The sequence below is a fragment of the Diadema setosum genome, chromosome 15, assembly GCF_964275005.1.
Source record: "Diadema setosum chromosome 15, eeDiaSeto1, whole genome shotgun sequence".
Classification (NCBI taxonomy): Eukaryota; Metazoa; Echinodermata; class Echinoidea; order Diadematoida; family Diadematidae; genus Diadema; species Diadema setosum.
The window spans coordinates 16,286,870-16,312,121 of NC_092699.1; the positions used below are offsets into that span (position 1 = coordinate 16,286,870).

The window sequence follows — 25,252 nt, forward strand, 5'->3', positions numbered from 1 at the left end:
GACCTGCTTTCATAAAGCACTTTTCATCAGTTGCAAGACACATAATGACTGCTGTTTCCATGGCAGCAGCAGAGAGCATCAAAAACCAACCAAGAAGATGAGAGCACCTCACTTGTTACCATGGTAACTGGAATCTTTATGACATCTTTATGCGAGGGGGCACAGGTTGACAAATGGCTCATCAGAGGGGGAGGATGGACTGGCGTGTCATCTTACACATCAGAGTTCCTCTGTACCGCCTGCAACCCTCATCCGGTCATTGGTGGCAAGAGAGAGAGAGAGAGAGGTGCTGTGGTAAACAGCGCCCTCTAGAGATTCCGCTCATGACTGTGGTGGCTGGAGGGTGACCAGGAAGAGTCCCTTGAGGAGCTTGGCTCCGGGCGTCGGCTGGTTGTCCGTCGGAGGCATCACCGCACCCGCCTCACTCATGTACACAAATCTAGTATTGAGGACTTACATCAAGGATGACAAGGTCTTGAAGTTATGGTAATGCATGAAAATACTACAGCTGAACATATTATCATTGATAGCATGACTTGAACCTTTTACTACTGCACTCTGTTCACTGACTGGTACATCTGCTGAAATGCCTTCTTTGCAGATTGGCATAAATGTCTGGAAACTCACTGCTAATGAAAAGATATTATAATTCTCCTAGTCATCACAGCCTCCCTGTTTGACTAAAGACACATATTGCTACCCCCAATGCTTGCAGACATAAACAGGCACCATATGGGAAATATTGCAGAAGTGGCTGATGGATGAGAGATCATAACATGTTGTATAAACATAGCTCCCTACTTGAAAGTTATTAATCTGAAATATCACTGGAATCCAAACTGGAAAATTCCCCTACAAAACAAAGTATGTAATCTGTCACAGTGAGCAGCAATTATTTCCATCCAAATGCTAACAGCTACAGTTTTATCTGAATACAGAGTAAATTTCTTGACAGGTTTTTTTTTCTAAATTTTGCTTTATTAAAATTCCAAGTGGTGTGGAAAAACACAGCACCATTTCTTCAGACAAGACAGAGGAATGAGAAATGCATTAACAATTCTCAGACAAAATGTCTGTTCCTTTTCTATGACCTCCAAGACAAAGGAGAACCAAGCAATGACACTGTTTGTTTGTTTGTTTGTTTTTTTCCAAAAAACAAAGTAAAGAAAGTTTTCATCAAGTTTGTAAGATTTGTAATTGTATTCATAACAAGATGTACCCCTTCTCTGATGAAAATTAATGTTGTTTAATCATTTCCCTCGATGCATGTGTATATCACTGTCAGACAAAGGCATTCTATGTTCATAAATATAGGACAATAACAACACAAAAGAAACAACATATATTCAAATGATGTTCATTTTTTCAGTCATTTATCAGTTTATCTATTAATTCAATGATTCAATGATTATTTTTTTTTTTGATGAATGTAAGGACACCACTTGATTATCTTTATTTTTTACACATATCTATTTATTTGTCTCTTTATTTCTGGTTACACACTTATATATATATATATCTATTAATCTAATTATCTGATTTCTTATGTTGACTGTATCTTTGATGATTGACAGCTGTATCAATATGAAGATGTCGTGATGTACAAGGATACGGATAGCGGAGCACCCACATGCTGCTGGCAGACAGTGTGACACCAACCTCCCCTGGCAGGGGGTAGAAGATTGGGGTGGGGTGCGGACCAGGGCGGACCTTGGGGTTGAGTTTGATGAAGACTGGTCCGGGTGGTGTCACCACAAACGTGCGAATCAACTGGCCAAGTGGTGGCTTATTAGATCTGCATATTCACAATCACAAACGTCTTAACGATTCAATCAGCATTACTATGCTTAAATATTAAAATAGAAATCATCAAAGTGGTTTCTTTGACTTCTTAGTGACAATTTGTATGTTTGCATTTATTGTATTGATTCACTTGCTTTACACCTCCGTGTTATCATTTTGCAAAGTCCCATTCTTACATGATAATGTAGATGCTGTAGGGAAATTGTGTATTACATCTTTGCACAAATAAAGCACTTTCTTACTGTTACTGCTACTGTTTCAATTATTTTCATCTTTATTGTTTGTATTATCAAATGTGATGATTATCTTAAAACAGCTACACACAATTACCTATCAAGAGCACGGTAATAAATATTAAATTGTCTGGACATACCAAAACAGGTACTACCTAATATGAAGGTACATCATTTGCTGAAATCCCATATCAACTGTGGTGTGTGAGAGAGGTGTGGTGTGTATGACAAGGCACGTCTTTGGAGCACAAACTATATTGTATGGAACACACTCGAACTTCATACACCAATCATTCAGAAAACAACAGTAGCAGGTTCACGTTGTGAAGATGACCGTCACTAATAGGCCTTCATTCCTACCTGCATGGACACGGGAAGTGGAGAGGTACATCGGAGGTCACAAGCTTGTTCCCACTCTCCTTGGGCCCCCCAGACCCGGACGGGACCTTGACCACTTTGTCTGGCCCAGAGCAAATGAAGCGATGACCCCTCGGACATTCATACTCGTTGCCAATGTACGCTCGCAGACCGTCACTCCCATCTTCAGAAGCACAAGGGAAAAATGAAATGAGTCATTTGTGATGATCATGACTGGTTACATATCTTGAGGGTTAAAACTCTTGTGGGGCCACAATGCATCAAAAATAAGGTGACACAACATTTGAAGAGTTTGTTTGCAAAAACCGATAAGTCCATTTTTGAAGATTTTGAAGTACGGTCTCTGTCATAAAGTACAAAATAAAACCTTTTAAATGATATATTGGTCACTACATATAAAGGTATATTTTTGAAGTTATGGTCAAAAGAAGCAAAAATTTTCTTATTATTCCCTTTATTTTTCTTGACCTTTAATCCCAAATATCTCCATTTGACAAATATGGACTTATCGGTTTTTGCAAACAAACTCTTCATTTGCTCCTGCGATGATGCTCTGGTCTTATTTTCTCCAAGAACTTGGGGTTACGGTTAGGGTTGTGATAGGTTTTAGGTTTAGTTTACCCCATCGAGGACGGTTTGATTTTGCTACAACACGCATTTCCCATAGATGCTTGCCCGAGTACACTCGGGACTTGTCCTCAACGGGTTAATCTGAGGATTAGGATTAGGGTAAGGGTTATGTTTGTGGGTAGAATTACTGTTTGGCTTAGCATGCAGATATTTCACTGGAGCACATTGCGCAGGAGCAAATGTCATGGAACCCAAAAATATATATCAAAATTGCATATAAACTGTACTTCATTACTGACCAATAGACTAACAGACAGTCTTCATTAACTTCCACTCATTATGATGGACTATACACATACAAACCTTCTATTTTTTTTATTACAAAATATATCAAAAACAAAGACATAAGAATTAACATGGAGTTACAAACCAAATTGTCTGCAGAGCAGCTTTCATCAAAAAAATGCTAAAAATTCAATACAGGATTATGTGCTTCATGGCTGCCTCTCTCTGTGTAAAACCTAAACAGGAAATTCGGCATTGCTCACATGCTACTCTACCACTCACAGAATTTTCATTTCATACCATATATGGTGGACAGAACATCCTGCCTTCATACATAACAGAGGACATGCCTTTGTACCACATATAAATTATAGTAAAAAGGAAGAAGAGAGAAAAAAAACAACCTCCTCTGAAATATCTGAATTACACAGCATCTTAATAGTCTATTTGCCTTCCAACACCCTACATCTGAAACAGAGTTGGTGGTCAGATACTATGGTTTTTCAACTGAATCAATCTCAGTACACTGCCCACTGCAGTACATTCATAGAAAACCACAATAAACACAGACTTGCTACAAATGCATTGGTTGCCTATCAGCGTATATGTGCACCGAAGCATACGCCTGTTGGTAATACTCGACTCCAGTCAAGCGAAATTCTTCAATTACGTGTGTGCTGTGGTGGAAAGCTGTACACAATGGGTGACAGAGAATACGAGCCAAGTGCAATTATACATGATCATGATGAACATGTACAATGCTCAGGATCCAGCAGAGCAAACTTTGCACCAGTACATTATTTCTTGTTCCCCACAATTGAAGCTACAAGATAAGCATAGATACGAGCTCCACTGTCCTTTTTACTCTACTCAATGCAAACATTCGAGCATATATGTCCACACCTATACAATGTAACATTCAGGATTGTCAGTCTTGGACACTGGAGACAGGATGAGATATCTGCAGAGTTAAATACCTTTCTTGTCCCGGCCACGCCCGCCTTTCTTGGAGGTGGACACCGTCTCGCTAGGCGAGGGCCAGTGTGAGTCAAGGACCGCGCCTTTTGGTATCGGGATGTCCCACGGTAACAAGTGCTTGCTCTCTCGCAGGAAACTGCGCTGGTCTAGACCTACAATAGAGCATACAAAAGACAACAAACGCAATAGTACTATTTCTCACCCCTCTGAATAAATACAATAAGGTAATAGTAGAATGCAATTTCAGTAACTTTCACACAATTTGTTGAAGAGAATTACTGCATTATTACTTGGAAGTCATTCAGAACATGTATCATACAATTGTTTTGAGACCTTTAAATATAGATGATCATAATTACAATGAAAATATAAGCAAAAGTAAACAAACAAGCCCATCTTGAATCAAAATATATCAAACATGCAAAATAGACAGATATTATCAGCTAGCTTTCGACTGTACAAGCAGGAGTTTTCCCCTCTTAACCCTCACTGTCATCACTGGGATCATCGTCCTCTTCCTTATCATCATCACAGTGAACTTCAGAATCACATTACTATCATCCATCTTGCCAAATCATCATCATCACCATCATTATCATTACCATTATGAGGAGGATATTGATGGTGTGAAGGAGGATGATGAAGATGGTGATGATTATAAACATAAACATCATCACCATCATCATCACCACAGCATAATCACTATCACTTAACCACCATCATCACCGTCTCGAAAGTCAACCAATCATCATGACTGCCCTCCTCCTCCTCCTCCTCATCATCATCATCATCATCACTAACACTTTACCATCATCAAGATCACCAACAACAAAACTATTCAAGCAATGATAATAATCACCAACATTATCATCAGCCAAACCAAGCTATTATAATCATAATCATCTCTTAACACCATCACAGCCTATCACTAGCACACTAGAGGGCTCACCTTTGCTGGGATGGTAGAGGGATGATGGTCCTAAACAGATCAGTGACCAAGAGGAGAAAGCTGGGAGCATACCACGTGGGGACGTACTACACAGCATGCCCTGGAGTGGGCTGCTAAACTGACTACCACTGCCATCTGCATCATCTAGGAAGTATATATAAAAAATTAAAAAAAATTATACAACATGCCCAATAGTGCTTAATATGTCCACGTAACAAATCATATCAGTGGGAAGTATTCCATTACGATACAGTTAATCTTCTTTATAAATTGGGCCAGTTCTTATACCCTGCAAACACTATTCAAGATTTTATTCTTTCGTCTCCAAAAGAACCCTAAAATACTGCCCACTTAAACTGAAAATCTTCCAGGGAGCTGTAAACACACATTGTCTAAAGCCCGACGCACATTGTACAACTCATGACTATACAACTAACAGACTTTGGATCCGAAATCAATCACAATAGCCTCAGAATAAACACGCTTGTTTATTTCAGATCCAAAGTCTGTCAGTCGTAAGTTGTATAGTGTGCAGCAGGCTTAAGACATTTTGCTCTGAATCTAGTATTGAAGATACTGTCATGAACAATCCACCTTTATTTTTTTTTTCTAATTGTTACAAAAGAATTTTCAACATGACTACTTTTACCTGTCTCTTCCTTGGCACTGACATCGTCTTGATGCTCTCCACTCAGCACGTCGGAACTCTCAGAAGTGTGCGGAATGGTCTGGCCAGTGGGAAGGGAGCCCTCGGCAGCAGATTGACCAAGGCTATGGTCAGGGGTCATCATCCCAGATTCACTTCCCTTCATGTCTTTTGGGGAAAACAAGTACAGATACATATTTGTATGACATGAGGAGGTTGACTAGATAAAGTTCAGCAATGAAATCAGTGATTACAAAAATATCTTGTTGCTACAGTAATCATTACTATCAATAAGGAGCTGTTATGGATTTGAAGACCACAGACTATCATTCATAATAAAGGTTCCTGATTCAAGCACCCTGAAAGCAGCTGTTGTGCCCCAAGGCATGGCACTTTATAGTCATTGCCTAGTCCTGCATAACGATCCTATAGCCATACACTAGGTGACATGGTTTCTTGTTTACAAACCATCATTATTTCCTAAGCAGCAGTACAAAGCAAATCATAACACCAACAAGAAAAACAAAAATCATGATGCCATACTTGTAAGACATGTGGCCACCATAGACATGTTGGTGGTCCATTTCAATTAATCGGACAACTTCTATAATTGTCACTACATGTGTTTCCAATATATATATAAATGCACAAGGTTGTGAGATATTACTAATTCTCTCATAATAAATGATTAAAAGGAAATGACTTATTTTACATTCTAGGGTTCAAACGATACAGTTGGTCTCAGGAAAGAAACAGATAGAGAGAGAAAGTGTGAAAAAAAGAGAGAAGAATATATTAAAATCTTATCTGTCTGGAGAAGGTTTGTACGCTTCATACCTGTGCTAAACTTGATCTTCTCCACTGCTTTCGTGGACAGGTCCTCCTGGAGTCCGGTCTCTTCCATTTTCTCTGTCTCCTCCTCTTCCTCTTCATCTTCTTCATCTTCTGCCTCATCCCTCTCATCAACATCATCTGCATCATCATCCTTTCCTCTAGACTCCTGCACCTCCTCCTCCTCGTCTCGTGTTACCTCTGATGGTCGTCTGGAGGGGGACGGAATGTAGACGGGGAAGTTGATGTGGCGCAGGTCCTTGCAGCATTTCTCTTCCAGCTCCTCAAAGAAGTCCAGATTGGCAACCTGTGGGGGGAGAGAGCAGGGGTCTGAATTAATGCAACTCACTAATGATGAGGAGCTCCTGAGATCTACTTGGAGTAACCAGACAAAAAGACATTCATGCAGAAGACAAAGAAAGCACGCAAGTTGATTTACAGATCACCCACCAAAGAACAATCACAAATGATACCGTATAACCAGAAATGTTCGCATGCATCTTAATTTCGCAAGAGCAAAGATTTGCGAAATAAAAAAACCACGTGAAAGTTCTTCTATACTATATGCGATGAATACCAGTGGCAATTTGCAAAAAATTTCATGCTGCAAAAAAGACAGCTGGCTTCAATTCAAAAAAATTTCAAGCTGCAAAAAAAAAATCTTGCTTTACAAAAACCAACTTTCAAATGTGTTTTAATTTCAAAAGAGCAAAGATTCATAGAAATGAAATACATGCAAAAGTTCTTCTACACTTTATGCGATGAATGCCAGTGGCAATTTGAAAACAATTTCATGCTGCAAAAAAAAACAGTTGGCTCCAATTCACAAGAATTTCAGGCTGAAAAAAATATCTGGCTTTACGGTAACCGACCTTCAAATCGAAAGGATCCTCCCTCGTGCCAGATGACCTGCCACAGTTGCAGGCACAGGGTGTCTGGTTGTTGTTGGTGTGTGGGGTGCGAGTCAGGACCACATCTCTGGGCGTGTCCATTTCGGGATCCGTGGGGAGGAGGTGAAGCTGAAAAGCAAACAACAAAAATTGTGAAGAAGGGTTTGAATGACGGACAGACGGATGATAGATATCTTTTCAACTCTGATACACTAAATGTAGGCATCAACTGTTCAAAGGAAGAAAGAGCAGTTGGGAATCTACTGTAACATTCCATGAGCATTCTACTCAGAATAAAAAGAAAAACTAATAAAATAAATAAATAAACAAACAAATGAATTAATTAATGAATGAATGTATGAATGAATGAATGTATGTATGTATGAATGAATGAATGAATGAACAAATGACCAAAAAAACAAATGAATGAATGAATAGATAAATAAATGAATAAATAATTAAATAAGCCATAAAAATCAACTGTAACATCTGAAACAAATCTCCTAGCAACACATATTAAGATTCAAACGAGCAAGCACACCCCATCTGCTTTGTCCTTATAGCACTTCTATAGGTTGTTGTCTTCACACACAGAATATGCCCCAATATTCAATGCGCTGTACATTAGTGTCACTCAAGCCTAAAACTGATTATTTGTGAGCAAAAGTGGTTAAAAAAGTGAAACATCCTATTGAGTGATCATGGACATTCCTGTACTTTGTATCTCACTTTTAGACTTCCATAAAATACCTCCACAAAAAAAAAGAAGTTTTAGTTAATATCTTGCTCTACAATTTGATTGTTGGGTCATAGAGAGGGAGAGCAATTTGCAGATAGAAACCTTTATTTTTTGATCTACTGCTGGTTAAAAGTGGTATATGTCTACTTTTTAAAAAAAAATAAGAGTTCTTTGAATGCATCCATGATATTAGTAGATCGATCCTCTCCCTGTTTCACCAGTATCAATCCTTTTCTTGCTCATAACAAAGAATCTATTATATACCTCATATATAGATTCCTCTCATCTGATTGGTTAAAAGTGGAGTCATGAAAATAGCTGTGCCCCATTTTTGATCAAAATGACATCATGATTTACTGTGCCCGGGGCATAGAATCAACAGTGCCCTGTAAATAGGTTTGGAGACAGTCACAACCCCGTACGCATAGATCACTCATATGTACGCACCAATGATACGACCGCCACGCTGTCGATCAGCATTGATTACGAGTGCTGTAAAAGAGACTAGAATCTATATTTTCGGTATCTATATTACAAAATCTATATTTTCGGTATCTATATTACAAAATCTATATTTTCGGTATATAAAACAAATAATGACAGCTTGATATTCGGGGCAAAGTTAAAATTATGTAGGCCCTCGCTCCGGGCATAGTTATGGTTTTCACATCACCTTGGGCCCATAATTTTAACTGTGCCCCTCACAGTAGTCATTATTTGTATACTGTCTTATGGTCCAGAATGTTGAAGCGCCCTCTACCTTGTGAATGCAGTGGTGTCCCGTGAGGCTGACCACCTCACAGAGCTGGCGGCCACTCTGCCAGAATCTCTCACATTCTTCCTGCAGCTGCAAGGCAAAGGTCTCATAGGCTGGACCTCGGGCGTGCTGAGAGTATGTGTGCATGGCCTGCATTAGCTGCACATTCAAAGAAAAAGTAATACCAAAATCAACATGTCATGTATTTACATATATTGGACTATGAATTGTGTGATACCATTTTGGTGCTTCCACACACAGATTGTTATGTATGGAAATGTAGCACACAGGTTGCTATGTATGGAACTCTAATTTTTTCCATGTACATCAGTGATAACACACAATTTGTATGATGAGCTGGCAACATAAACACTTCATTCAAACCTGAAAACATAGCATACACATTCTTATGATGACAATTTTAACAGAAAGAAGAAATGATGCAAAGGAATGGAGATAGGATTTTATTACTGTAAAACCAGAAATATTCACAGCATGAACTTTCATGAATTGAAGCCCACAGTCTTTTTCGTGGCATGAATTTTTTTTTTTTTTTAGGATACTGTCACTGGCATTCAATGTACAGTGTACACAAGAATTTTCAATTGCATTTTAAGTTTGTGCATCCTTGCTCCTTGCAAATGAACACAAAATTCATGCATGCAAATGAACACAAAATTCATGCTTGCAAACATTTCTGGTTTTAGAGTATATCATAAAGAGAGATAAATAGACTATCTCAAGACATAGTGCTCACAGCACACATGGTGTGGGAAATAAGGATAAAAAAAAATGTGTAGAAATCACAGATGAGATGTGGCTACCTTATTCCTGTGAACAGTGCTAGTGTAATGGGATGAAGCTGTTTCCTGATACATCCTACTGGCCATGGGTAAAATTTTTTTACACCGCCTGCAAAGAAGAATGAGAGAAATTGAAAAAAATTGTGACAATTCAATGACACAATTAATACAGGATTATATGATCTCCATAGAAAAATTCTGCACAGTAACTTCCCCATCATGTATAAAATACTGCTGAAGAAAGCAAGCTATATTAAAATTCATTGTGCATTCATTCACATATAAAATGTGCCAGTTACACTGTTTATGCACAGAAAGTGGGCCATACAAGGAAGATAATTCTGGAAAGAAGTTAGCCTGACCTAACCGCTGTGCACAGCACAGCAGTCTGACATGTACTAGTGTTTAAACGTACGTAAACGACCGTCACTTTTGACGGCAAGACCACAAAAATGTCTTTTATTTTGTTTGATTTTAACAGTAATGCCACCCATCTATATCGTATGTTGCTGATGGTTGAGTTGAATTTGGTGTTTTGTTGGTATCCAAACCTTATTGTTGAATTTTTTGGAGTAGATTGTGCGATGATTCACAAAATAAACGAACAGCCACGAACGCTCAACCCGAGGTACCATGTTAGCATTTTACGTACGCCCGTGCGTTTCGTGTGCTATGTAAAGCTTGTCATCTTCTACCATGTATTTCCGCGCGTGCTGCTCTCATGATTTGACGTCACTCCGACTACCTCCGACTACCTACGTTGTAGCATAGGAGAGTGATTGCCATTCAATAACACGCAGAAGATGAGGAGTGAAGCAATACGGACGCTCACAGACCTGATTTTAAGGACGGATTTCGGTAGGTTTTTGACGTAATTTAAAAAAAAAAAATACGCATACCGATTATTGGATGATTATCATAGATTACGGGGATTCCTTATATTTTAGTTTTCCACGATTAAAAAAGATATTCATGAAGGAGTCGCACAACCACCACTGAAAAATGACAACGTCTGCGAAGGAGTAGACGTGCAGCCGCTGTCGCTTCGCGACAGCGGCTGCGTGTAGTTAGAAAGAAGTGTCAACAAACAAGAAATAATTCACTGCTGTCTCATGTACAAATTAGCTACAGCTTTACAGTTAACATTATGCATTAGATAGATGCACAACTGTTTGGGAAATTTCATGAATTTCAATCACAACGCAGTACCCGCTTCATGCTATCAAGATTAGAACCAGCACTTGCTGTCGGGCGGAAGCTCAGTGGTCTAGTGGAGATGACACCTGTCCGAAGATCAGGAAGTTGCAAGTTCGAATCCTGCTCGAGTACGTACGCCCATGATTTCTGTTATCATGGCTACTACTAAAACACTGATCAATCTAGTGCTCATTTTACATCGGTGTAGGGCAATTTGTCAATCAGTTGCAATTACAAAAAAAAAAAAAAAAAATCTTGACAGAAGAATTTCATGAATTTGAACGATTGGGAAAGTTCCTCACATCTCAGAGAAGCGAAGATCTTGGTCCAAAGCGGTCTGGAGATAAGTCAGGGAAGCCGTCTGCTTGGGGTCATCAGATGGATTCACGAACACATCGTAGAGCGAGGTGGCTACATCTATCCACGTCTTCAGTGTAGGATACTGGACAGTTAAAAACAGGGGACAGAAAAGTAACAGACAGACTAATTAACAATAAAGTGAAAGAGAAAGAAGAATCAGTTGTTGATGCAGTACAAATAGTAGTAGTGTTGCTGTTTGTTTTTCAATTTGAAGATGACAATTTTCTTCATCAAACAGCAAAATTTGGCAACATTTATTGTACATTATAACAGTAAATGTCAAAGTGGCTTGTAATCTGGATTACAGATATGACAGATATAGAGGTTGCAGTGTGTAACTTTTCCAACTCCAGTACACAACAGTATTACAGCAGATTACATTGAACCCCATTCATTCTGGAATACAGGCAAATATATTGATAGCCTTCAGTGGATACTTTTTTGATGTGTCACAATCCAATCAGAAAAGCAGACAATTTTTCAACAGCCCTGGAATATCGCGGGTGAGTGTGTTTGGGTAAAGAATACCAGGTAGATAAAACAAAATAAAGAAAACATTTACTCTGAGCATTGTGGTAAAGTGGATACAGCACTGAAAGATGAGGTCTCAATTTCAAATCCTGCCAAGTGTTTACAAGTGTTGCAACTACAGTGTACTACTGTAGTAGCAGTAGTAGAAGTAGTAGAAGTAGTAGTAGTAGTAGTAGTAGTAGTAGTAGTAGTAGTAGTAGTAGTAGTAGTAGTAGTAGTAGTAGTAGTAGTAGTAGTAGTAGTAGTAGTAGTAGTAGTAGCAGCAGCAGTAACCCTACGACTCTTAGAAATGATCCCTTGAGGAATCTGCCGTTGAAGTTGGTTCTAGGGACTTGTCGCCTCAAGATCACATACCCTGGAGAGCTATGATAAAAAAAAAAAGTCCACATTCTCACAAACTGCTTCACCAACTGAATCAGACCCACACATGACAAATGAATACCTAGCAATGCTGGGAAATAATAATGGTTTGACCCCTCTTGGAAGAGTATACCCAAAGATAAATTATTCACAATAGGGGAGATATCTCTTGATAAACAAACCTCAAAATGAGCGATGGTTGCACCCCGAAAACTGTCGTCGAACCCCTTCTTGGCAAGAATCAGGTTGGCGTGCTGGTCGACAAAGGAACGAAGAGTGTCCTTGTTCTTCTCGGTCAGAGAAGGCATGCTATCCACTGTGATGGGCATGACGAATGGCCGACTGTCATCCCTCGGGGATCCTACAGTTGAATTAAAGCAGGTTTAATTTATTCCTCATCATGGGGCAGAACACACTGATCAGTAAAGTTGGCTTCCATTGAGGACCACATACATAAACATCACTATACAGTATACAGACAATGTATTGAGCTAGAATACGAATACACAGTAGATATCATTTACACAACGATATATGCATGACACAATACACTGAAAATAGACTAGACTAAAAACTAGAAGAGATACAACACGACTGAAAAAAAAAAAAGATTGCAAGTAAATGGAATAACCTTAACAAATGGTGAATTCCATGTAATCATACAGTACAAACCTTTCAAAGAAGCATACAACTGAAAATTCATTAATAAAACCCTTCTTTATACACCATAAGATGATTTTACAACTATCAACAACATAATCCTAAAAACACACTAAACAAAGTTATCTAGATTATCCTTTTATTATTGAAATTCCGATGGAATCTCATTTTCTTTGCTCAATTTTTCAATAATAAATCATATTCATTTCTTGTCAGTTTTCTTCTGCTTCCGTTTGTAGATTATCCTTTTGTTACAAAAAAAGAGTGAAGTGTAAGTTATGTTTGGTCCAAAAAAAAATGAAATAAATTTGAATTCAATGTATAATAAGAATGACATTGATGGCCTTTGATAGGCATCTGTTACATAGCTACTGTAATTATAGTATGCACATCAAAAACAAAATATCTAAGAATGACATGCAAAGTGCACATTAAGAGTATAAACAAAAATGGAATTGACAGCAAGAAAACTAATAACAGTACTTGCATCAAGACAGAAATATGTCGTTGTCTATTTCATATCCACAGAAATGTCTTTTGGATATGTGTATATGTTGGAGAAAAAGTGTTATTCAGAACATCTTAAAGTTAATATTTCAAGTTTCCTACATATCCATCAATCATGTCTTGAAAATGAGAAGACATATCTTGCAGTTATCTCTTACATATTGGTGTTTCTTGACTGACTTTCTTCTTTCTAATCCAACATAGTCAAGAATTGAGCCCACAGTCTCCTCACCTCTTGTCTCACTGATGATTTGGTATGACTTGATGAGTTCGTGGACAGGGTCCTTGAGTTCGTTGTCCCGGTTCAGGATGTGGACAAAACCCTGGTTGAGAGGAATGCTGAAGAGACAGTGGGACCTGCAACAAAAGGAACACATCCAAGAATCTTTCATCTATAGCTTTTCTGTGCTCGGGCATGTGGCCGTACTTGCCAAGCTTTTCTATCAGCATTCAGTATTCAAACCATGTGTGACCCGCCACAACAAAAGGATCCTAAAGTTGCTGATGACTGAGCCGAGAAAATCGAGTTTGAAGTCACATCATCAAAATCAGTCAAAACTATCGAATTTCTTTTGTTGGCACAATGATGAAGTCTAATGTTTTGTCTATCATCTGCCGAAATTTTGAATCTAAATGATCAAAGGCAAAGTAAGAAATTAGCATTTTTCTGGGCCATGATTTTCCGACTTTCAACGTAACAGAAACGTGTCCGAAGATTTGGATTCAGCGCTGCAGATAGACTCCGCCCCTAGCAACGAGGGAGTGATCTTATTGGTCAGTGTGTGGCATCCTGGCTACTGATTGGTCGTGCGTAGACCACTGAGGCTAAGCTTGAATGAACATCGCGGAGGTTGCTATGAGCGGACATTCTATTGTCAGGAGGTGAAAACTGTCTTACCTCCCTTTGATCATGATTGTGTTGGAAAGAAAACTTTGAAGGCGGCTTTCTCGAAATGCTGATTTCCTAGACCACTCAACATGGTCTCATAAAATCATCAATATTTCCACAACTGCATACTTTTATGAGTCATGTTATAAATGAAATGAAAGTGGAAGAGTAAGGGAATAATGTCATGTCATTTTCAGAAAATCGACCTTCCTCGACTTTTGGATCCTTTTGTTGTAGAGGGTCACATATAGATTTGACTTGACCCATTCAGGTGCAGCAATGCAGGTCAGTTCAACTGGAAGGCCACAGTGACACATTAGGAATTAGGAGATAAGGTCATCTCCATTCACTGACAATTAGTCTCTACATATCTGGGCCAATAGGCAAAGGAAGCACTCCAGCATGCGTGCTTATTGGTGAACGAAGCACATTATGGGTATTAAAATGCCACGTCATGGACTATCACAGACCCTCTGAAGGTAAAACTCATTGTCTACTCCAAGTAACGGCACAAATAAAGTTGGGATATTTTTGAAGGGTTACACTGCAATGTAGGACAACAGAAAAAGTTGGAGTGATTTTGAAGGGCTATCCTGGAAAACAGGGGGGGGGATTACAATATTTTTGAAGGGCTATACTGCATAAAAGAGAAACAATAGTAAAAATGAAATATTTTAAAGGGCTACACTTCATAACCAGACAACAGAAAATATGTGAGAATAATTCTTAAGAGCTACATTGCATATCAGGGAAACAAAAATGCTAGGAAGCCTGTCATACACACTGCATTATTCTTTGTCCAACTCACATATTGTTTGTCAAGATGTGGGTTTTCCGGAAGATTCTGTAGATCTGATCTTCCAGATGTAGCTGCAGAACCTTGCGTGGAGATTTCTTCTGTAAGAGGAACACAGATACAAATAATCACATATTTCTGAACAGTATTACATGTATGCATCTATCACCAAAATCTGGATCTTCTGACCTCCGACAAAGTGTTCATCAGGACAAGCCTGGGGCATAGTTTCATTATGCTTTGAGATCTTGATAATTCACAGATGCCTACTTGCCACCAAGAGCCTTGGATTAGCTTTCAGCAGTGGTAATAGCAAGTACATAAGATGGCAATATTGAGAACTAATATATTGCAACAAAGAACAAACTTTCCACTATGCCTTCTCTCAAAAAGGAAGCTATGGAAATGAAATACATTCAAAAGTGACCAGTCATGGTTGAGGGCATGATATAACTATGCATGGCACTAAACTTACATGTCCAAAGGGTATCTCGTACAATGACATACAGTAAAAAAATTGGTAGGCATTCACTTGTGGCTGACAGAAGAATAATGCCTCCAGCATACCATCAGTGACAAGGCATGAACAGGCATTGTAAAGACAAGCGTTTTAATTTGACTGACCTTGCCCTTTGCTTCATTTCCTTTTTCATCTGGTCTGGAGTATCGCGTGAGATCATTCTACAACAAATAAACACAGGGTATACTAGAGTAAAACGGAGACATTTCAAGTGCAATTTTAATGAATGTTCAAGCTTCATAACTGAAACAGTTTATAACTTTTGATAGCTTAATAACTTACACGAATGACAATTTAATTCATTTGATGCACATATATGCATGAAAGGCACAAAATGGACTCGTTTATCGACATAACTGTACATAAATTACAGACCTGAACGAAGCTGTTGCAATCATTGTTTGATTACAAGACAGAAAATCAGAAATCAATATCACATATTGTAGGTAAGGTACAGCTGTACCATGCATCAATCATATTTTATCACATTGAGCTTTGATATTGATGTTTGAGATTCACTTTTGATACTAAAGTATGGAAACACTACATCTACTGCAAGGGTTTGAGTCAGATATTGCACTACAAAGTTAACCCATGCCTAGCAGAATTGTGTAAGGACTGTGACAGGTCTGTGAGCAATGAAGGCTCTGGCAAGCCAAGGGTTATAAAGGCCCCACCTGTTGACAGATGAAGAGTAGCCTCGGGGTGCACATCCTGCCTGAAGTCTGCCACTGGCGGCTGAGGGAGTGACTCTTGAGGCTCGCACTCAGGTGAGGGGCCAACTTCTCTCTGAGCAGCAAAGAAATTATTTGCAGGTGAAGTCAATAATAATAATAATAATGATAATAATTAACATTCATATCACACTTAATACACAGTTTCTAAGCGCCTTACATGTATCATAATTATACCAAAATGTAATCTTACCTTATTCAACATAACTACAAAACTTTACAATAACTCATAGAAACAGGATCAAAGAAAAACAGGATGTAGATAAAAAACTGCCAAAGAAGGTTTTATACTCCAAGAACCACATGCTATGAAACAACCAACCAAACAACCAACCACACTCTGAGTCCTGTATACCCCCTTCACATTATGTTGATGATGTCATAATATCAAATGGTGTTTCCCTGTACAAGGAGAGCATTTTATTTGACATGCTATTATCGCTTGGCTGGGCATCTGTTGTCTCACCTTGTGGCTTGCAGAGCTCTGAACAGCTTGACATAACTGGTGTCGAAAACAGCTCTTGGGTGGAACACCTGATGGACAGACAAAGACAAACAGACAAAAGTAAAATGGAGAGAAAGAGTTGAAAAACAGGGAGCAAGAAGTTTGTTTTATGCCAGATACTGAGAATTGCTATTACCATACAGTATGTCACAGGAACATCACTGCTCTATTCTTGCTGACATATCACAATCCAATTTACTGATTGTTGACATCAATTAATATTTTGGTGATTTGATCACCATTTCTGACGTAGCTTTTGGGTACAACGTAAACATAAGTGCTATGACAAGTTAAGAAAAAAAAATGGTGATTTGAACCGAAAAGGTATGATGTACCAAAGGAGTATAAGTTGTCGGAAGAGAATATCAACTGTTACTGGCAGAAATAATAGGAGTGTCCTGGCTACAGTTAACCTGTTCCTTACGGGAACCTGCTGGCCTGCGTATTAAGTCTATGGACATTTCAGAATTCAGTATGCAGCAGTTGTATGATGCTGAAGTTGCATGGTGAATGACAGTGTCAACTGATGAACTGGTGAACCATTCAGAATACATAAATACGAACTGGAGATGACACAGTATAAGTCATGCTCTGTTTCTATGCCATAAACTCACAATCAAGATATGGCAGACAGTAAACAGGAAGAGCATCAGTCTAGCGTGGTGACCTTCGTGACCTTTCCAGTATGCATGACATTCCTGAGGGAAAAAGTCATAGAGTAAGCACAGAGTATACATGTACAGTTGAACCTCTCGTATCCGGACAAGTCGGGACCGGGGCTCATCCGGATAAGGGAATTGGCCGGATATGGGAGACTCAATGCTTTATACATGTACATATACATACACATGTACTGATGTAGCCCATTGTAGTACCACATGTAGTAATGTGTATACTGCAACCTTTTCATTGTTACACTCAGTAACAGACCCCAAAATAGAGGTTCGTGTTTGCAAGAATGAAATCATTTTCTTTTATTAATTCTTGGAATGATTTACCTAAATAATTATTAAGAAATGTATCAAGTAGATCTTGAAAATAAACCGTACTCGGCAAAGTCAACTGTAGGTCGCCATTGTTAGATTGAGTTGGGAATCCCCCTTTCCTCCCGTAATTATTAAAAAAAAATCATGGCGAGATTGCGTCCGTATAATAGAGAGATGCGGATAAAGGGAGGCCGGATAAGAGAGGTTCAACTGTAGTAAGATCACTGAAACCCAATGCAATGCACTGCTTGAACTTAAGGCTGATATTCAGAGAGAAAGAAATGAAGCAAATGGGATCTCATGTGTTATTTGAAGTACTGCGGCAATACTGCAGTCAAACAGATACATAGCACATATACAGTGAATAATTAGAACATAATTGAGATCATTGAGAGCAGTCTAATTACAAGATTGACCATGAATGTATGGCTTCCTTGCTCTTGGCAATTTATAGAGCAAAACCCATTAAAAAAAACAACAACTCTACAGTACTACATGAATAGACAAAAATAAGAAACACAAAACAAAACAAAACAAATATTAACATTGTCAGTGGTCATGTTAAAATCTTGATTTTAAGGTAAAATTCCCAGTAATTAGTATAATTAAGTATCATTTGCAGAAGAATTGTTCAAGGAAAGTGAGAAAAACAAACATTAAAAACAAGAAACGCAATGTCCAGTAGAAGATTTGTAAATACCATGCAATGTACAACCTGTATGGGTTGGTTGTTTTCACAGGAGAACTTACGGCAGGAGAGCTGTGCTGAGGCAAATTCCGGCACAAGTGAGCCAGCTGAGATGCATCGTAGACCGACACCAAGTGTAGGTACAGGGTCCGATTGGCCTCGTCGTAATAGGACTCCACATGGCACTGTTATAAAACACAGCATGCATTTTAGGATGACAGTAACATGTGTGCTTGTTTAGCATTTTCAAACAAAGTGCAATCATATCACAAATTATTCTTTATCATTTGGACAAAATCTTGATGTTTACCTACGTGTAATTGCCAAAGATTGTTATGTGTCTTCATGTTTGTGTGTATATTTTCTTCTGCTTTCCCATATGTTACAAACATTATCATTATCCATGATGTTTTAATGAAGATTTGAATGAAGTATTCTCATTCCATCGGGGGGGGGGGGGGGGGGGGGGGTAGAAGCTAGATAAGTAATAGCGTACTTACACTGTCTGTAGGAGAGCCATCTGGATTCTTTGGAAAATGCTGATATATATTTTGTGACTAAAGAGAAGGGAAATACAAGGCAGGGGTTTTAATTGAAGTACATGTAAGATGTATCCTCACAAAGTATCATTCAGATGCTTGTGTGCATACACTAAAATGAGCTGTTTTATGTTGACTAAACATCAAATATAATATTGCATTCTTGCACTCTATTAAACAGATTCTCTTTTTTTACACAGGTCAACTCATGTAAAAACTGGTAAACAGATATCAGAGGAAAAAGCAAAGATCATGTCAAAAGAAATACAACAGAATGACAAAATAAAACATGAATTGTGGATCAGGTACTAACATTATAACATTGCCAGGAGGTCATGTCCAGAATATTCTATTTCATGTGTTCAGAAGAATCGTAGATGATACAAGGTTGTATACAGTATATGCTATATGTAAATAAGCTTAAAGTTGTAATTTGTTAAATTACTCAATTTGCTCAATTGTTTTTCTAATTGTTAAATCTCTCTCTCTCTCTCAATATCACTTGGTATCTATACGCCCTGTTTTAGCATAGACACAAACATTTCAAAAAGAAAATTACCAAGATTTGAGAACAAAGTTTACATCCAGAAAAAAAAATAACAAACTCACTATAACAAGTATTCCAACTCATGTGAACTAGCAAAACTATTTAAGAGTAATTCAAATATACCTCAAAAGATCATTGAAAAGATACATTTGTTGTTGGTAATTCTGCAGCTCTGATCTTTTACTACTGAAAGTGAAGGTCATCATTTGCTACATTGTTCTCTTTGATTTTATATGAAAAAAAGACATCTATCAGCAGTAAACATAAATTGTGTGTGGGTAAATGGGGGACTAATGGAGCATTGGCATCATCATGGTCTCATATACTTTGCATGGTGACACGACATTTGCTCCTGCAACAATTGCTCCGGTCTTATTTTCTACATGGATTTAGGGTCAGGGTTAGGATTGTGATAGGAGTTTTACACTTGTAGGTTTAGTCTGATGTGAGGATTAGGGTTACAGTTATTAGGGTTAGGGTTGTGTTTGTGGGTAGAATTTGTTTGGCTCAGCGTGCTGATATTTCATGGGAGCAGTTGTTGTAGGAACATATATCATGCAACCAATTTGTATACATATGGATGCTACAGACACCAAAGTTTTGTGAAAGCATGCCAAATTTAAACAACAACGCAAGTACAACAAAAACACACACACATTACTTTTTTTATGATTGATGTTAATAAAACCTCATCTATACTGTTGTTTGATTTTTCTTTTCAATTTGAAAACAACTCTTTAACATGATGTGGACTTGCACTTTAAATGTGATCCATGGTTAGATAAGATAAAGACTCAACCATATAAAAAGGAGCTATGTTGAAAGGATATGTTTATTACCTCAAATACATCACTGTCAAAAAGCTTGTTGAGAAGCAGGCCCTTGGACTGTGACCCCGAGGCACCTTTCCCAAAGACGCCAATGACGCAGATATTGTCCGAGTTTTTACCAGTGGCCCTGGGGAGACCAAGATGTGTGGAAATACAGCAGATAATCAAAATATTCCATGTACGACACTAGAACTATAACAGTGCGACTTTAGCGACTTTACCCTTGCATCAGAATGAAAAAAACAAACAAACTGCGTTTTGTGATGAATGTTTGTGTATTATATGAATCAAAGCATGCCACCCATAATTTGACCATAACGCTGTCCAAAATTCGACCGCCAGCTACTGTACATGTGAAACCCATGCTTTTCGCTTGGTTGAATTTTGGCACGGGATGTTGAACCTTGGTGGAGGTTTTTTGATACTGTGTGTACAATATATGTACCTGGTACACGGACATTCACACACATCCATTCCACTAGCTGACATACCTTGAGTGCATTCAAGAAATGAGAACACTGTCTGAGTATTAAAATGAAAAATTAATCAAACATCTCAAACCTAACTAGAGAAGCACTCTGACAGCGCAGACCTCCGCCAAGCATGCAAATCATTTTCACCACTGATCTTGTTCTTCCATGGATTTCCACCCATGAGGATACGTACTTAATGCATTGTGTGCAAACCCTCAGCTGCACGGCGCGCCTCACCCCAGCAGAAACTAGAGCACGCACTTTACTGCGCGCAGGCAAACCTCAAATACGCGCAGCCTGAACTCCCAAGTTCATTGACCCTACCTGCCAAAATATCAAAAATCCTTCATAAATTCCCCCAAAATTCTCGAATCACTACCAAAAGTTAATCGTTTGTTACTTGTGTCATTCTCAACCTTTCCTGCAAGTTTCATCCCAATTCGTTAACTACTTTTTGAGTTATTTTGCACACGGACAAACTAACTAACTAACAAACTAACTACCGGGTAACTAACGAACAAATGTCATGAACAAACAAACCAACGGTAACAAAAACATAACCTCCTCCCTTGGCGGAAGTAATAATTCAAATAACCTGCACCAAGGTTCGACCTCTGATGCCAAAATTAAACCACACGCAAAAGCATAGCTACAGTGTAGGTTTTACACACATAGGCAGTGGTCAAATACTTGATGGGGTTATGGCTGAATTATGGATGGGATGCTTCAAATGATAATAGACTGTAATAAAGGAATAATTTCTACCATAGCTACTGTACTGTATCTGCTTGTCTGATAGTGATATTCACTTGACAATAATTTCTACTCTTCTAGATAAATTGGAAGGAAAAAAGAAAAAGGACAAGGCCTAATATATATCATTGACATTGGATTCATATTATTGGTCAAGTAAAATTTTCCAAAATCTACATTGATGGTCAAAGCACTTTGTTTAGGTCACTTGGTGATTGGGCTTGGATGGTTGATTGGATTTGCAAGTAAAGTTTAGGCCCTACCTCATATGCCTACTACAACTTTTGTTGAGCCGAGCATCTTGACACAAATTCAGTTTTACTTACTCCACAGCACAGGGTACATCACAACATGTAGTTTGAAGACACTGAAATAAGCCAGAAAGACCAGGGTTTAAAGATTGGTCGTGGTCCCATGGAGGCATTGGTCATGTATTATCGGCAATTGTGCACTCTGTTAATAAAATTAGAACTAGACTTCTAGGCTATTGCAGAGACTCCAACCCAAGCACCTTCTGATCTGGAGTCTGGAGATTCTCCGGGATCCCGCCTGAAACACCTGGCAAAGGGAGACTCCAAATTGATTGCTTATTTTTCAACATACGATGACACTATTTAACATCACAATTGCCTAACATTTCAAGCAGGAGACACAGAGCCAGGGCCAGGGTGGGAGAAATTAAATCTCAAGCGGGAGATCGAGAACGGGAGATTTTGCAAAAATCTGAAATGGGCTTTCGCTTCGGCGGGAGATCTCCAGTCGAAAGCGGGAGAGTTGGAGTCTCTGATAAATTTACTGGCAAGATTTTACTAAAGTTTAGAGCTCTGCAGTCTGCCAATCTGTGCCAATATGTTCTGCCTCGAGACAGCAGCAGCCGCTGAGGATCCATCTTCGTGATCTTCATGCGCTTGCTTAGAATGGGGGTTTACCCTCACGCCATCGCCACCCAACGGCACAGCACAGCAACAGCACAGGGGCATCTCACCCTGCAGTGCCCGACCCGACGAACCACAGCCCGTAGTTCGCCGCCCACTCGCTACTGGAGTATAGGTAGCAGCGGGCGAACTCGTCGGATGCACTTGAACGCTGAAACTAAAAGACATGTCACATCAATTCTCTGGTCCAAAAAGAATCTTACAAACCTCAACTGATGTATAAATGATGGGCCAAGGTGATCCATTCTTGAGTTTTACCCTCAGTACTTGCTACGACGCCTAATCTTGCATTTCTGAACATTCATTCATTCATTCGGCTCTCTTCGCTAGCGCTTCTTGATCTTATTGATCTTTCATTCATTGTGATATGGAATGCGAAAGAAAAAAGCTTCACGAACAGCGAATTATGGGAAGCCACGAGGGCAATAATTTGCGAGGTACAAGTACCCGCGCCGCGTGTATACAGGAGCAACCAGTGGCGAATATAACCCGTCGACTAATGATCCTTTAGATGTGTTGCTTCCTCCCTTCTTTCCTTGCCCTTTTCAGCATCTAAATTCATTTGAATTATTCTTATGTCATTGACCTTGTAAAGCAAGCTTATGGTTTACAATTACCTCGACACTCTAGATAGCTCTTAGGGAATTTTAGTGTCTCTCCAATCTCTCACCTTACTCAAACCTGCCCACTCTAGCCCTTTCACGCTATCCATATATCTATCCATAGGAGAGATGAAAACACACAAACGTGTATATCTGTTCATACAATCACATTTACATTAAAAAAAAAAATGTTTCTCAACCTTTTTCAACCCAAGGCCCACTTAATTGGTTCCTACAAATTTCTTCGAGGCCCAATTCGATCACAAGAAATTATTTATCTTCTTTATTTTATTCTTGGCTGACATCATAGCTCATACGCAAGACCTCAGCTCATCCACAAGACCTCAGCTCACCCATTGAGAAGTAGGAAATTATAACATAGTCTTACAATCGGACACATCGATAATGTGCTTCTAACAAGATTTATGATTGGTCAAAATTTCACATGACATGATATTCATTGATGTTGTACCATGATGGTCTTAAAACAATACATTAATACTTCTTGATTCTTTCACATCAAAATCCTATGATGATCTATGTGATGTTATAAACAGACTTCATGTACATACAGCTGTAGTAAATTAAACATTCTCTGTCAATTCCCAGTACACTCCTAATGCATAATTAGCCCTCAAAACAATTTTAACATATTTCATCTCTGCCTTCAGCCTCTGTGAAATAAACTTACACTTTTGCTGATTATGCATTTTATGTGCAATAATTATATTATATTGGATGGCTATGAATGGGATACCAGGGAATATTGCACAAGTTAGGGCCCATATTGCACGAATCGAAGATGAGTGCAATATTGGCCCTAAGGAGTGCAATATTCCCTGGTATTCCATGAATCAAGGCCATCCAATATAATTATTATCATCTATACAATCAAGTAGAGCAAGCATAAACTGCACAAAATTACCCGGCTTCTACTCGTCTTGGAAGTTGACTCGGCAGTCACATCCCAGCGCTGAAAAGGGGAAGCCCCTAAAACTGCGTACATGAAACAAACAACTAGCAAGATGCTTGCGCGCTTGTGAATTGTTACAAGAACGACGCGCACTAGTAGCAAGCGTTTGCGCATTCAGCAAGCGCTCGCGCAATAGACGAGACAGAATTGAATATGGTATGATCTTGAACGGAAAGTAACAACGGTAGCCTATGGGGAATTAATATGTTGGCCTATGCGTTTCGTTCAATATGCTCTGATATTGAACGGTAAAAATTGAGCTGACTACAATACGCGTTTTTAATGCGCCGCTAAAACGTCCTATATAGATGATAATCTAGAATAGTGCATTCAAGATCTTGCAATATGCCTATATCATATTGCATTGATGATCTTTAATGCACTATTCTACATTATATGCATGTCAAATGCATATATAATTATACACTTGATATAATTTTATAATTTGTGCCCCAATTGGCCATAAAAAAAGAAATCTTAGTGTTGGGGTCAAATTTGATGTGTGTGCGTGCATGTGTGTGTGTGTATATATGGATTATGTATATATATATATATATGAAGAATTTGATCGCAAAAACCGATAAGTCCATATTTGCCAAATGAGATATTCGCGATTAAAGGTCAAGAAAAATGAAGAGAATAATAAGGAAATTTTTGCTTCTTTTGACCATAAGTTCAAAAATATACCTTTATACGTAGTGCCCAATATATCATTTAAAAGGTATTATTTTGTACTTTATGACAGAGACCGTACTTCAAAATCTTCAAAAATGGACTTATCGGTTTTTGCAAACAAACCCTTCATATATATTGCTCACTACCTATACAGGTATATTTTTTAAGTTATGGTCAAAAGAAGCAAAAATTTTCTTATTATTCTCTTTATTTTTCTTGACCTTTAATCGCAAATATCTCCATTTGAAAAATATGGACTTATCGGTTTTTGCAAACAAACTCTTCATATATATATATATATACACACACACATGTATATGGGCACCATCA

General features: G+C 38.5%; 1 protein-coding gene across 1 annotated transcript; it reads right to left on the reverse strand.

Moving 5' to 3' along the window:
* Positions 1-307: 307 nt before the first annotated feature.
* LOC140238566 (nonsense-mediated mRNA decay factor SMG8-like) lies at positions 308-23,384 on the reverse strand. Its single transcript, XM_072318467.1, has 22 exons — positions 23,343-23,384; positions 22,723-22,829; positions 20,521-20,638; positions 18,658-18,780; positions 17,536-17,619; positions 16,883-16,950; positions 16,360-16,471; positions 15,787-15,843; positions 15,175-15,263; positions 13,710-13,834; positions 12,493-12,671; positions 11,362-11,501; positions 9,884-9,971; positions 9,063-9,218; positions 7,546-7,692; positions 6,680-6,980; positions 5,846-6,010; positions 5,197-5,340; positions 4,247-4,399; positions 2,397-2,577; positions 1,613-1,795; positions 308-439 (listed from the first exon to the last, which is right to left on the reverse strand). Exons 1-22 carry the CDS (start codon positions 23,382-23,384, stop codon positions 322-324), a joined length of 2,880 nt encoding a protein of 959 aa, XP_072174568.1. The 3' UTR covers positions 308-321.
* Positions 23,385-25,252: the final 1,868 nt, after the last annotated feature.

What these genes read in the sequence shown, in the direction of transcription:
- LOC140238566 (XM_072318467.1), bottom strand. Translation starts at nt 23,384, where the DNA reads ATGGATAGCGTGAAAGGGCTAGAGTGGGCAGGTTTGAGTAAG. An exon ending in CAACCATCGCTCATTTTGAG is followed by an intron (nt 11,502 to 12,492) that starts GTTTGTTTATCA and finishes TTAACTGTCCAG; the next exon opens with TATCCTACACTGAAGACGTG. An exon ending in GATCTTCGCTTCTCTGAGAT is followed by an intron (nt 9,972 to 11,361) that starts GTGAGGAACTTT and finishes TCTTCTTTGCAG; the next exon opens with GCGGTGTAAAAAAATTTTAC.